The sequence below is a fragment of the Sciurus carolinensis genome, chromosome 2 (genome assembly GCF_902686445.1).
Source record: "Sciurus carolinensis chromosome 2, mSciCar1.2, whole genome shotgun sequence".
Taxonomy (NCBI): Eukaryota; Metazoa; Chordata; class Mammalia; order Rodentia; family Sciuridae; genus Sciurus; species Sciurus carolinensis.
The window spans coordinates 177,525,808-177,540,164 of record NC_062214.1 but is presented as its reverse complement, the minus strand read 5'-3'; the positions used below and the strand labels follow the sequence as shown (position 1 = coordinate 177,540,164).

Below are 14,357 nucleotides of genomic sequence, written 5' to 3'. Positions count from 1 at the left end.
ACACACTATAATATATTTAAAACACATGTATAATCACATATATGTATGTATTATTTTTTGCAAATGAAAAAGAAAGCAAGCAAAACAAGACTGACCTGACCTACCTGTACTTGGCTCACATTCAACGAAATCTTCATCATCACTTGAACATTCAGCAGATGAAACAAGGTCATCTGAGGTGGGCTGTTCATGTTAAGGGGCAAATGATGGGGTGGGGGAAAAAGAGAGAGAAGAGAGAAAAAAATAAGGAAATCAATGACAATATCAAAGATTTGCTATATTGTCCCACCTCCCATCATTATGGTTATTTCTTTTCTCTAAGGAGGGCCTTGCTTCAGAATGGACAATTTTTAACTTCTCTGTAACTGAGAATGGCTCTGTGTCCAGACAGCCTGTGTGGCTCTTCTCTGAAGCTGAGGGACCCAGAGTGGATCCAGAAGACTCAAGTCTGTCCCGTCTCTGTAAATCACGTTATGCATCCTGACTCTAATTTCAAAGGTGAGAATCAGGACAGGACAAGGACTGTTGCAAAAGATGGGCAATAGAAGAATCAATCCAACACAGAAATGCACTGTGACTCTAGGAGGGTTTCAGTGCATATGGTGTGCAGTCTCCAGTGCATGATTTTGTGGTTGTGAATCCATAGGCGGACATAATTAATGAACACTGTGGAATGCAGTCTGTTCAGGAGTAGCATAATGGCTTCTCTCGCTAGCAGCAATTCTTCCACATAATTGCTGCAATTAGCTGAATTACTAATGTGGACCAGCAGAGAGATACAGCACGACAGCCCCTGGATACAGGTAAGACTGCTCTGAAGAGAGCGGAACAAATTTAGACCCCAGTGTTAGTTGTTCAACTTGAGACCCTTCTCCATTTTTTTTTTTTTTTCCCTCATTGAATTCTGCAGAAACCCTCTGATACCAGGGAATCTGTTAAAGGAAACATAGAAGGATATGAGTATAGGGAAGAAGAAAAGTCCTTGCAATTCAGAAGGTGAGAAGATTGCTTTAGGAACCTGGCACATATTGACATATTGAATGAAGGTTAAATAGAGTTGAATGAATGAATGACCTACAAATTTTATGCAAAAACCAAATTTTTGGCTTACTCTGTGTATGAGTACACAGGAGACTGTAGGTGTTCAATAAATGATCATTTCTTTTTCTTTTATTATTCCCAGTCCAATGTAGTTGGGATCCACATTCCAGAGGAATAGGTAATAAACTGCCTCCATATCTATTTTTTTTTTTTTTTTTTGGAAACATGGAATTGAACCCAAGGTCACTAAATCACTGAGCCATTATCCCCAGACCTTTTTTATATTTTATTTAGAGACAGGGTCTCACTGAGTTGCTTAGGGCTTCCTAAGTGCTGAGGCTGACTTTGAACTTTCAATCGCCCTGCCACAGCCTCCTGTACTGCTGGGATTACAGGCATGTACCACTGTGCCTGGCCCCTCCTTGTCTATTGAGCAATTACTATAAGCCAGATGCTTGACATGTATCTCACTTATTAGTTCTAGGTATGATTAATTAATTAGACTGAATTCCTAAAATCATCCTTTGAGACAGAAATGAGTATTATATGTTTAAAGTGAGTGTAAGTCAGACAGGTTACCTGAGTTGCTGAAGGATATTCAGCCAGTGAGAAACATACTGGGGATTTAACAGGCACATCTTAGTTAACTTGTGTATTTGTGACCCACAATTGTCTTATTTACAACTTGTCTTATATGATATTATAGGCTGAACTGTGTTCATACGTTGAAATCCTAACCTCACAATGTGTCATTATTGGAGATAGGGCCTTATGGAGGTAATTAGGTTAAAATGAATTAATTAGGATGAGCCCTAATCCAATATGATTGGTGTACCTATAAAAAGGACACAGATAGGGATAAGACCATGTGAAGACACAGGGAATAGATGGCCATCAATTAGACAATGAGAGAGGCCTCACAAAAGGACAAGTACCCTAGTACCTTTATTTCTGACTTTAAGCCTCTGAAACTATGAGGAAATATATTTCTGCTGATTAAGCCACCCAGTCTACGGCACTTTGTTATGGTACCCCAAACAGGTGAATGCACGTGACAAAACATATGCTTGGAATTTCCAGAAAACACCCTCTTTTATATAGACATTCTAGTTGTAGGATTACTGGGCACAGGGAAGAATGGCAAAGAAACCACATTAGGTAATTCATTTCATTTCCCTGACAGTGGTGGAGAGGTGCCCTAAACTGCTTTATTGATCTTTATTCTATATCTGACAGGGAGATACCTCATACCCTGCTTCTCCTTTAGCAGGGGGAAAAAAAAAAAAAGCAAAAAAAAAATTATTTTCTTTTTTCAATTACACACCTCTGAATTGTATGTTTCAATGTAGCAGCTGAAGCTGGTAGTCATATTTTGGAGAATAGTTATTTGTGTTGGAAAAAGGACAAACCTATCCCCTTGGTGCTTCTTGCTGTAAGGGGGCCCTATGCAGCACTACACAGTTACTTTGGGAAAGGAGATGAGAAGGGAATGAACGTAAACTGTACAAATAAAGGATGAAATTATAAGAGGCAAACACCATTTTGGAAGGGCTACAAACATTAAGAGTTTTAAAGCATGAATTTTCTACGCGAGCAATTGCTCCCCCATGGCAGTAAAAATTAATTTGGGCTGGGGTCCAGATCTTAATGCAATGGCTGTGACCCTCCCAAGAATGACAGTTGCATAAATAAATATATAGTTTTTCTTGGAATATTAACATTTTATGGAAGAAGAACAATTAGAAAAAAAAGATTCTGAGAAACTTCATAGGGGTGGCCATTAAAAAGAAATTGAGAATATACTTATAAAGGTTACTCAAATGGTAATGGTTAGTGAGTTGATTATAAGGACCTTGCAGAATTGCCCTAGTAGGACTTTGGCCCTTAGTATTTAGTAGAAACTGGAAAGTTGATAAAAAATCAGTGAACTCCACTCAGGAACTGAGGATCAGACAATAATGTTTTAAAAGTCCATTGTATGGCAACAATGTGTAACTCCAACGGAAACCAAACCATACATTTACATCATATTACTGGAGATTTGACTCAATCCTAAGATAGACATCTTCACTGTTATGAATCAGAACATATAATATAAATTTTTTTTCAGGAAAAGCACTGGACTCTAAGAATAAAAGAAGATATCTTATTTTACCCTCAACATCTTTCAGCCTCCTCTGTATTACACAAGTTTCTCCTTCTGTGTTTGGGTGACTCCTACCCCTCCTACCCCTTCCCTGCATTCAGTTCCACCCCAGGGATAGGCTCCTAAGCCCTCCTGCACACCCCAAGCCTTCTGACTTTCATTCTCCCATGCTTAGTTTTTAAGAGATCTGTTTTCTGCTAATCTTCTATATGAATATGTATGATTATAATTTTCTTCTCAGGCACAGAACTCAGTGTTACCAGTGACACCTATAAATGGTGACTAGACTCAAAGAAGTTTAAATAGGTGACAGTCTAGCCAAGAGTATTAAGAGTAGGTCTGCCTCTAGGCATAGTGCCTCTACTTACAGCCAGAAAGTGATGGGGTGAGGAATGAGCTACTTCACTAAATAACTAAATCAGCCAGCCAATCAGTCAATCAGTCATTCTGAGCCTGGTGCTTACTTGTTAAATTTTGTTTTTGCCTATGCACTCCAACTTTCATGATTTATTCCCTATTAGAAATGTCCTTTGCTGATAATTCATTAACTCCATTTTATGACACATACCCTTTCTGGTTGTCCTTGTCCTAAGGAGGGATAAAGACATGGTCTCTTTCCAACAGCACTGGACCTAGCCAATCTGTGTTGTCCATAGATGATTCAGCCCCTTACTTCCTGCCCATCAAACCTTTTCATTTCCACTCACAGTCACAGCCAAACTCCCACAGCAATTGCAAACATCCCAACTCCTCCTTGCCCAGGGCAAGAAGCAATGTTTTCTTCAGGAAACTGGCATCTAACACTCGCCATGCCTGTGTCATTTCAGAAGAACTTGCTCTGCCAGGAGCATCAAGGCATAATTCACAAAAGGTTTGTGGATTAAGAACGCGCACATAAAAATTTTCATTTATTCTCCTTCTGTCCATGATAGCCAGAAAAACCAAAAATGACAAGCCAAGGCTTTTAGATGAGGTGAGCAGCTTAGATCATATTCCAAATAATAGCAATTTGAATTGATTCAAAGTTGCTCTTGGAAAATCCAGGGCTTTTTTTTTTTTTTTTTTTTAGCTCCCCGCAACCTGGTATCCTTCCATAGATATAAGCAAATGCAAGGTTTAATGCTGATTCTTGAAAGAAAAGGTCCTTCTTTGATGATTGATTTCCATAGCTGGTGGTGGCATGCTCCATAGATGCAGATTTACACAGACTCAGAATAAAATTGTTATGAGTAGAACAGATCTATCATTTTTTGTCTTTAAATAAAATGCAGTAGCTTCTGTGTGTGTGTGGGGGGGTGTATTTTCCCTTAAGTACAATCATTTTCTACAATTACCTTTAATTCCTTAAGGAAAGTATGGTATGCCTATGAAGAAATGAATGTGGAACTATATGGAACTGGGCTGGTTAGCAACATTAACACTTGCCATATTTAGGCTTTGTGTTAAGCACTTCACACATTTATCCTTTCAGTACTCACAAAAGCCAAGGGTATAGACATTTCCAGTGACATCTGTTATTTTAACCACCCACTACCAGCTGCCTTCAAGTAACGGTGTTGCTTTAGGAAACATTTCGTTCACGTGGTTATGCTGGGAATGTCCATGATGGTATCTTCTATGTCATCTTCTCCACATTTTCCCCCTCATGATGACCATCTAAAGTTCTCGTAATTCCCAGCAGCTAAGTTTAAAGTGTTTACATAATAGCGTTCCCATATGTTAAATACCAATAGTGTTTATAAGTCATTGAAGGGAGCAGAAAAGATTCATGATCACCCACAAACCAAATAGTTTTGGTAGTGGCTGGGCAGTGAGCTTCACCATCAAGAGGTTCTGTGTATTCACTCATTCATTTGTCCATTCATTTATTTCTTCAACAGATACATATTGAGCATAGGCGTTTGGAGCGTTGTACCAGTTATGAGGGATAGAGCACTAGGTAAGACTGTTGCTTCCCTCCGGGAACACAGTCTCTGAGGAGACAGCCAAGTAAACAGACACACTCGACACAGTAAACTGAATGCTATGACACGAGTAAACAGAAGATGCCAAGGGAGCAAATAGCAGGAGAGTAGAGATACCACCCAGGCAGAAGAGAAGTGGAAAATGAGCCCTTAGGGACAGGTTGGGGGTGGGGGCGCAAAAAGCCAGAACTGCAGGTTGCAGGAGGAGGATATTTCCAGTGAAATCAATAGTATTTGCCAAGGGTTCAAGGTATGAAATAGCTCAGTTTATTTGTGCACCTACATGGCACAGGGTGACTGACGTGAAGAACTGTCCTGGAATGACAGTATGACAGCAGCTTGAATAGCCTTCTTGTTCTGGGAAACGTGGCAAATAGGCCCCATCTCAGGTCCTGCCCTATAGGGCTTCTGTCCTCGTCCCCCCACCCCCACATACCCTTCCATCTCATCAGTGTCATCTGTCACATGCCTATGGAAGCTGACACACATGGCTTTGGGATGTAATGCCTGGGGATAATGGCAAGCATTCCCCATGGTACAGATTAAACACCTTACCTTGCTTTCTCAAGAGGAGGAAATAGTCTCCTGCCGTTATGTATTACCCAAGTCCTATATTAAAAATAATAATTCATTCTACTCTATCTTAAAAAATGTGTTTCATATTTCTAATCCACATGTTGAAATTACTTGGTTTTGTATTAGGTTTCATAAAACTAAAGGTAGGTATTATAATAACTTTCAATAAAATATCTCTATGGCAGAAGCCCTCTTTATTCCTTTCCTGAAAGTTTTTTTTTTTTTTTTTTATTGCATTTATATTCTTTTTTTTCCCCCTACCAATGTTTATTGAAATTACCTTGGAATAAAACTGGGACTGAAGAAAGCTCAAAACTCTGTCCACTCAAGTAAATTTATGGGCCTATTTGCCTTCCAATTCCTTCAGTTTCACCAACTTGACTTCTCATTTTCCTCCAATGAGTTATTGTTTCTATAATCACCTGCTTCTAATTATTTATTCTGCAGGGACTCTACCCCACCTCAGCACAGGGACTGTTCCACACCATTCTTCATTATTATCCATGATTTGGTGTCCAGAGCAGTGTCTACTGAATGATCAGAACTGTTTGTGACAGTTTTGCCATGTCCCCTCCCAACTGCCCAATTGACTTTTGTGACTTCAAATTCTAACCTTTAGCCCTTTATCTTATAGTGGTTGTGGGCTAATCATTTGGGGGAGCAATCATTTTTCTGCACCCAGCTCCTTGGAAGCATGGTTATTTGACCGAGATTAAGGGTGAGATAAAATAAGTCCTGCCACAGAACAGCTTTATGAAATTATAAATAACAGACTCAAGAATGATGATCTCCTTTCTTCCAGTGAAAAAGGAAAAGAGAAAGGCCCATAAATATTCTGGAGTCCCACTGAAAACAGCCATACATCTTTGCAGCTGCTCCATGCTAAAAAGAATTAAATTCCTTCAAATGCTTGGTGCTTTAGATTTTCCCCTCTTCACTTCCATTCTGAGATAGAGTTAGTGCTTTAAATATCTCTTAGGAGGGAGAGTTCCATTCAACTGCCTTATGAACCTTCATTCTCTTTTTAAATAAAGAATACAAAAGGTATATTTCAGTTTCCTAGAGCCCACTGACTCTAGGTAAATCTATGACCTTAGATAAGATTTCGAAAACTTGACCATCTCACTTTAAATTTACTTATTTAGCTTTTATTGATTAAATTGTTGCCATCTCAGACTCGTTTGTGATCCATGTTAATACAAACACATATCCCTGGATGATTTTTATAATTAACACCCACAGGAAAATAGCCCTCCTGGTTAGGTTAAAAGCATGGCTAAGAGGACTTCAAAAGACAAAGAGAAAAGAGCTCAGGGACTTGAGCAAGCTTATTAGAAACCTTTCCTTCCTCCTTTCTTCTATCCTGCTATCATTGTACCCAATTTGAGCCCAATAAAGAAGCAACCTTTGAACATAGTAAGATGTATTCATGTGACATCTATATTCTCATTATATTCTGATTAAACATGCCCTGTGTAGTCTTCTTCAGTAAAGGCACGTGACGTTGTTATGACAAAATGAAACATAAATGATTTTAGCTTGTCATGCTCAAGTGTGGAAGATGGAGGCTCAGTACCAGGCAGGGCCTGAATGACAGTGACAGAGACAGAGTTCTAGTCTTGTTACGCTGTTCTCTCAGGTGACCCTGGGATCCTGTCTCTATGTGTCAGAGAGTCTTCATTGGAACAATGCCCTGTGAAATTTAACCGTTTTCCAGGGATCACATTGTAGGTTTTCTTCTCTCTGCCCACTCCTGGTGATAATCACTTGAACATCTTACTTGGTTCATATTTCCATGGAATGAGAAGTTTTCTAAGGAGAGTTGCCTTAGGTTAAAAACATTGCTTTTAGCCTAATCAAAATTAGTTAATTGGAACAGAGCTCACTAAGCAATCTGAATTAAAAACAAAACATTGTCCTTGATACATGTTTTTAATTGTTTTTATATTTATTCATTCATCATCATTTCCTCCACAAATATTTATTAATTGCCTATGATGTACCAATTACTGTGTTGAGCCCTGGACAGGCCCAGTTTTGTCATGGAGTTTATAAACTATTGATAGGTGAGTTAAGAGGGGAAAAACACTGATTAGTTGCTAAACCATTATCTGTTACAAAACTTTAAAATTAATATGGGGTACCCCCTGTAATAAAAATAGATTATTTATCCATCGTCACTAAAGACAGCAGATTCTACTGGAATCCAAGCACATAGTTAACTCCAACTTCCCTAAAATCCCCGCCCACTTTCAAAAGTCTTTATTTTTCTTCTCTTTTCCACTGGAGCAGGATAAAGAATGACATGATTTATAATAACATTTGCTAATGAATTAGCCTTTAAGGAAATCCCTTTGCAGAGTCAAGATTTAATTAACAGTAGAAAAAAACAAGCTAAGCTTAACCATATCTTGTGCTAAGGATTGGGGTCCTTTCTTTCTATCTTTGAGGTCTTTAAGAATGATATAAATAAATATAATGCAGCATTTTTTTCTTTTTCTTTCCACTTTAAAGATATTTCTTCCATCTGTTCAAAAAGGGAAGGGTGGATCAAGAGGGAGGGAGGAAGAAGAAGAGAGTGGGTGGAAAGGGGATTAATCTATCTGTTGTTCAAGGCAGACTGACGGAGGGAAGAAGAGTATTGAACCACAGAAGATTAACCAAACTTCAATGTACCTTCCCAAAAGCAGGAGGAATGTAATACTACGTGGTGTTCCACTGATAAGCAAATCCCTCTAAATCCTTTCAATTTATTTCTTGGCCTGGAGAAATTACATATTATTTAGGAGACAGAAAAAACCAAAAAAACAAAAAAAAATTAAAAAAAAAAAAGAAAGAAAGAAAAAAAGAAAAAGAAAACCACCCACCCAGCCCACACCATCTCTGGGAAATCCAGACTGGGTGCCTATTGATTATGTACTCATAATGCTCTATCTGATGATTGCTTTTCTTACTGGTGCAGTCCTCTCTTGGACTGCTAATCAGAAAAATTTGTCTGCATTTTCACTGTAAACTCTCTTTGGTTTTTACCACAAACTTGTTTTCAGTATCCAGGTTCTGATTATTATAAGAGAATGCCAGAAATTTAGCTGATCGATCTAATTTTCTTTTTTCTTCTTTCTTCTCTTCCTCTCCTCCTCCTTCTTCTTTTTCTTTCTTTCTTCCTTCCTTCCTTTCTTTCTTTTTTTTTTTTTTTGAGATGGGATTTCCTGTCTAAAACCAAGCCTCTGTTTAAAAGGGGGAGTAACCAAGGCCAAATATTAATGTGATTCACAAGTAGTGATACAAATAGCTTTCCTGAATAAGATTCCATCATGGAAAGTCTCAATATATTTTTGAGCCAAGGATGTTAATAATGTGTATTACTGCTGCATGTTGTTTGTTATTCTAGTAGAGGGAAGAAGAATAAATGTCTGAAAATAAAACAGGCATGAGAACCATGCTGGCACACAGGACTGCATGCTCACAATGACCCACACTGGGTTTAATGTTCTGCTCTCACTGGTTCGAAGTTCTTAGCCACTTTGTCTCTGAATGTGTGTTTTGTGAGTGGAGGGCACAGAACAACGGAGAATATGTGCAACAAAGGAGAGAATTGCAATGTGCGTATCCACCCTGATCCTTGCCACCTGTCTACCTATAGTGTTCATGAGCACAGGAGTCTGTAGACTCACCTTGTGCAGGAATCATATGAATTGAACACCTTTTGTAAAAGTATTAATTCCCCAATATTTCTCCTGGGGAGATCTGGTACTGTCTTCCAGACAAGAGTGTTTAAGAACACGTTTTCAGTTCAAAGCTGACCATCTCTGCCTTTCCCTTTCTTGGGGTTCCATGCTGTACCTTCTGGGTAGTAACAGAAGGCTTATTCCATCTACTAAGTGGAGCACTGGTAGCCTCAACAAGGCCACCTTCTCCCTTTGAACCAGATATTGCTTATAAAGCAGAAAGAAGGAAATGGTGTTCTAAGCAACATGAACCGACAAAAAAACTTATTGCTTGCTTTCTTCTATCTGCATTCACCCAATACTTACACTAAAAATAACGGCATGGTGAGGGGTGGACATGGAAACCACAGACCATTTCCCTTTCAGTTCTACATCACTCATCCGTGAGTTGAAGTTACACAGCATTGCTAGAACGTACATGGAAGGTGAAACAAAACCCAGTGAGTCAGTCTGGGCCGCATTTCCACATTTCTGCTAAGAGCAAAATGCATACGTATGTATGAGCTATGAAATAAGAAGTTTGATATTTTGGTGATTCTACATTTGAGCCGAATGCCCTTAAATTTGCATTTAAAACTAGCACTGCACAATATAAAAATGAATGGTAATGTTTGTGCTAATAATTTTAAATTTTCATTTTTCTTTCCTTAAAATGGAATTAAATAGCAAATAAAAACAGAATGATAAGTTGCAAAAGAGACTATGGAAGAAAGGAAAATGGCTTTCTATTTAGTGCGTTTTTGAACAAAGGGGACCCTTAGTTTTCTTGTGTGCTGGTTTCTACAAATTATGTAGCCACCCCTGAGAACAGTTCTGCAAAATGCTTTTGAACAGGCCAAAGGAGTGTGACATGGTTTTCAGAAACTTAAATTATGAAAAATAGTTTATGTTCCTGAAGCTGGGTCCCTTGTGCTTCACTCCTTGCTTCTTGGCTACGATCCTTAACCAGCTTTATTCTCTCAAAGTTACTCTGGGAGAAACAGCACCACCATTCTATAGTGCTCCTAATAATCATGCTTACCCTTTTCCCCTTCATTATCCACCTTGACCACTATTTAACAACATTCCAGAGAATATTTTGTAAGGACATAGTTCTGTTTACTTCTGGGAATCCCAAGTTTCAATGTAACCTCTTTAAAGTCAAATGATGGTCAGGTTATTTTTGGAAAAAATTGCAAAGTACCTTATCCACAGAAGCTGTATGGCGGGTGGTAAAACCATGATAGAGAGCTGACCCAACAGAATCAAGAGCCTTTGCTAACTCTGGCTTTAAGGAAAGCTTCCTTCTCTCCACTGACTTGGAGAACCAACTGGTCTTGGGGTAAGTGGGTTCTCTCTCTAGATTGTCCTCTTAGGAAGTGAAAGTCAATGAGCATCAACCCTGCAGAGTCATTGTCATCTGTAAAAACTGTCCAAAGAGTATTTTTAATTTGAAAGAAATCAATATGTCATTTGCTGGGATTTTTTTTTTTTTAATCTGAGCATCTTTATTTAGCTTTTCTGTATTTTTTTTTCTCTTAGTCTTTAAGAGAGCAAAGGAAAAGGTGTTTTGTGTGTATATGTATTGATTCAGTCACTTTGAACAAAAAATAAACAACTAAATACAGCACAGTAGCTTTAATGACAATCTTTCAGGGATCAAGATCTCTAAGCAACTCAGTCCCTCATTCCAGTTGATTGGAAACAAACAGAAATCAATAAAACAGGATTACTGGGCAATAAACAAGAGAAGCCACATTCATAATTTAAGAAGCTTCTTTTCATGCACTCATTACTGGAGAATGCACTCGGGCCCTATCCTATTTTTACAGCAGCATAGATTTCCTCTCAGCATGTACTCTTTTCCTTTATTTTTTTGATAAGTGAAGGAAAAAAAAAATCCTGCCTAACATATCCAGAAACTCCAACACTCCTAAATTTGCTCAGAGTACACTAGACAGTGACCCCTCAAACAATTCCTATCCCAAATCTGCATGTCTAGTGATGTGCCCAATGGAACATGGTCCCCGTCTTCAAAGCACTGATGGTGTAGCAGAGAAAGCGACTATCACAAACATTGTCAATCTCCATTTTCTCACACTCCTTCCTAGGACTGGCATTGTGACCATTCTAACCAAGCCTCCAAGTGTCACAGATCTGGACAAAATGATGAATAAGGACATTTGCTAGAGCATATAGAAATGCACATTCTCTTCCTGATGAAGGAGGAGCCCTTGGCTGATCCCATTGCTTTCCTGTCTGGGTTTGGATGGGTTATCTGGTACTGCAACAGCCATCTGGTGCCCATAAGGTGGCAAGTATGAGAGAAAAGCCAGAAACAGAACTGAGAAGCTGATTCTGATATCGTCAAATGTAACATAAAATGAGCTGAATCAAGTAGATTTCTTCTCTTCAGATTCCAGACGTCTTGTTCAGTTAGAGGATGTATCTGTCCCCTCTTCAGTCACTACAGGTCAGGTTTTCTACTACTAGAAGTTAAAATCTGTCATAAGGAGAGGGCAATCCACAGAGATCAATGGGAGGCAGAGAAGACGCAAGGCCCTGTTGGGAATGATCTCCACCTGTTGGGAATGGCTTCCGCCTTTGGTGTACATTAGTCACCAGGTGACATTTTAATAACATGCAGGAGTGCGACTTGGGTGTCAGCCTGGTGGGGAGAGTTCCACTGTGAATACAGTGCTCACCGATACACTAACTCAATGGAGCAAGAGAAGCTATGGAAGGATTGTTATAGACTTGAGAAAGCACAGAGAAACGGTTTTACCTTAGTAAGGAAAAATGCTTTCGATTAAATATCTTTTAAGTGTTTACAATGGACATATCCCAGACTGAACTGAGCATCTTCTCCTATTGCCACTCTGGCCTCTCTGCCTGTGGTGTCATTACTCTCCACAAGCAAGCCCAAGCCTTCAGGGTCATCTTTAAATTCTCTCACTCACATCACCTCCAGGCATCAAGTCCTGCAAAGCCCATCTCTAAAATATTCCTTTATTCATTTCTTCTGCCCTGCTTGCTTTCCTGGATGAATATTAAGATTCCCTAATCAGATATCCCACCTATATTTACCTTGCTTTCATCAGTAAACGCTAGAAAATATTGCCAAAATAAAAACGCTGCTTTTGCATGCAACTTTTCTGGTGAAGATTTATCTCACGACTTATCAAATAAAGTTTTGACTTAAAAAAAAAAAACAGTTTAAAAAATTAAGATCCTCTACCTCTGGGTTCCAATGTAACTGGTAGCATTATCTTCTATCACCACATGCCCTTGTAAATACCACCACATTCTGACTATTAAATAAATGTTCGCATTCCCTGAATAAGTGTATTAAATTCCTGACATGTTTTAGCTTATACTCCACCTTACCTAGCTCTATTTGCACTTCATTCCATTTCTACCTGCTGAAATTCTGTACATCCTTCTTTTTTTTTTTTTTTTTTTTTTTCTTTTTGGTACCAAGAATTGAACTCAGGGGCACTTGACCACTGAGCCACACCCCCAGCCCTATTTTATATTTTATTTAGAGACAGGGTCTTACTGAGTTGCTTAGTGCCTCGCTTTTGCTGATGCTGGCTTTGAACTTGCAATCCTCCTGCCTCAGCTTACAAAGCCACTGGGATTATAGATGCACACCACCATGCCCAGCTGAATATCCTTTAGGATCCAACCCAAATACTTTTCATGAAGCATTTTCCTGATCTCACAGCTAAAAAATGCGATACTTCTTTTAGCATGCCAACTCAGTATTTTCCTGGGATCTCACTTAAAGCACTTATTATATTCTGACTTAAGACATTTTCTCTCTACCTGATTGCTACTTGTGGGAGGAAAGGGACCTCGTCTGGAGGCAACCATACTATCAAGGGAAAAGTGTTATGTTTTGAGTTAGAAAACATGAGCTCTGCCATTTATTTATGGTGGAAGCCCAGGGCAATGGAAGCACTCTGTACCCTGATTTTCTCTTCTGTAAATATGACACAAAGACATCTACTTCATGCTATGGTTATGTAGGTTAGAAGGGGTATCAGTGACTCAGACATGTTACTACCTATGATGGGTTTTCAGTATTACGGTGGTATTTATTATTGGTTCGAAATCACCCACAGGACTACAGATCTTATGTGCATGAGAAAAAAAAATTAAATGAGGACTAGGGCTATAACTCAGTTGGTAGAGTGCTTGCCTTGCATGCCTAAGGCCCTGAGTTCAATCCCAGCACCACACACACACACACACACACACACACACAAAATTAAATGAATGGTAAATGCTCAGATAATGTCTGCTTATTTAAATAGAATTGAGTGAGCCAGGAGAGATTTTTAAAGGTTGGAAACTGTAGGGATGGAAGAAGGAAGTATTTCCCATCCTTGTTGAATTATTATTAATTCTAACCTTTGGGGATAGCTTTACAAGCTGGTTATCAAGAGCAGGGGTTTCTTATCCATGAATGAAGGGATTTAAATAAAGTATTTAAATGGAAAATTATTCCTTTAAAATGTAGGAAATTCTATCCACAGGGATTCTGTAAAACATATATGGACCTAGAGCACATCACCCTAAGCAAAAGAGTCAAGCACAGAAGGACAAATATTGTATGATCTCACTCACATGTGGACTATACAAAGTCAAAGACGTAGAGGTAAAGATTAGGATGGTGGGTCCCAGAGGACAGGAGGGAGAGGGATCAGGAGAAGGGGAGATTTGGTCTAAGACTAAAAATTCAGTAGGACAGAAGGAATAGGTTGTGGTGAGTTATGACATGGTTATTATAGTTAGTAATAATATATTGTATATTGTGGAATAGTTTAAAGCATGAGTTTCAAGTATTCATACCACAAAGAAGCAACAAATATTTGAGGTGATGAGTATAGTATGTTAATGAGCCTGGTTTGATTATTC

At 38.8% G+C, this 14,357-nt stretch overlaps 1 protein-coding gene across 13 annotated transcripts in view; it reads right to left on the bottom strand.

Moving 5' to 3' along the window:
* Window positions 1-14,357, bottom strand: part of Nrxn3 (neurexin 3) — a 1,546,128-nt gene that overhangs the window by 50,959 nt on the left and 1,480,812 nt on the right. For 8 of the 13 annotated variants that reach the window (XR_007107215.1, XM_047541184.1, XM_047541187.1 and 5 more), the window contains one exon: window positions 105-183. Coding sequence is in view for 10 of the 13 variants with exons in the window: in XM_047541184.1 (XP_047397140.1) it covers window positions 105-183 (79 nt within the window). In the remaining 3 variants the exon portion in view is untranslated. Of the gene's footprint in view, window positions 1-95; window positions 184-14,357 lie in introns of all 13 variants that reach the window. The other 5 variants (XR_007107214.1, XR_007107216.1, XM_047541186.1 and 2 more) reach the window with 1 other exon arrangement.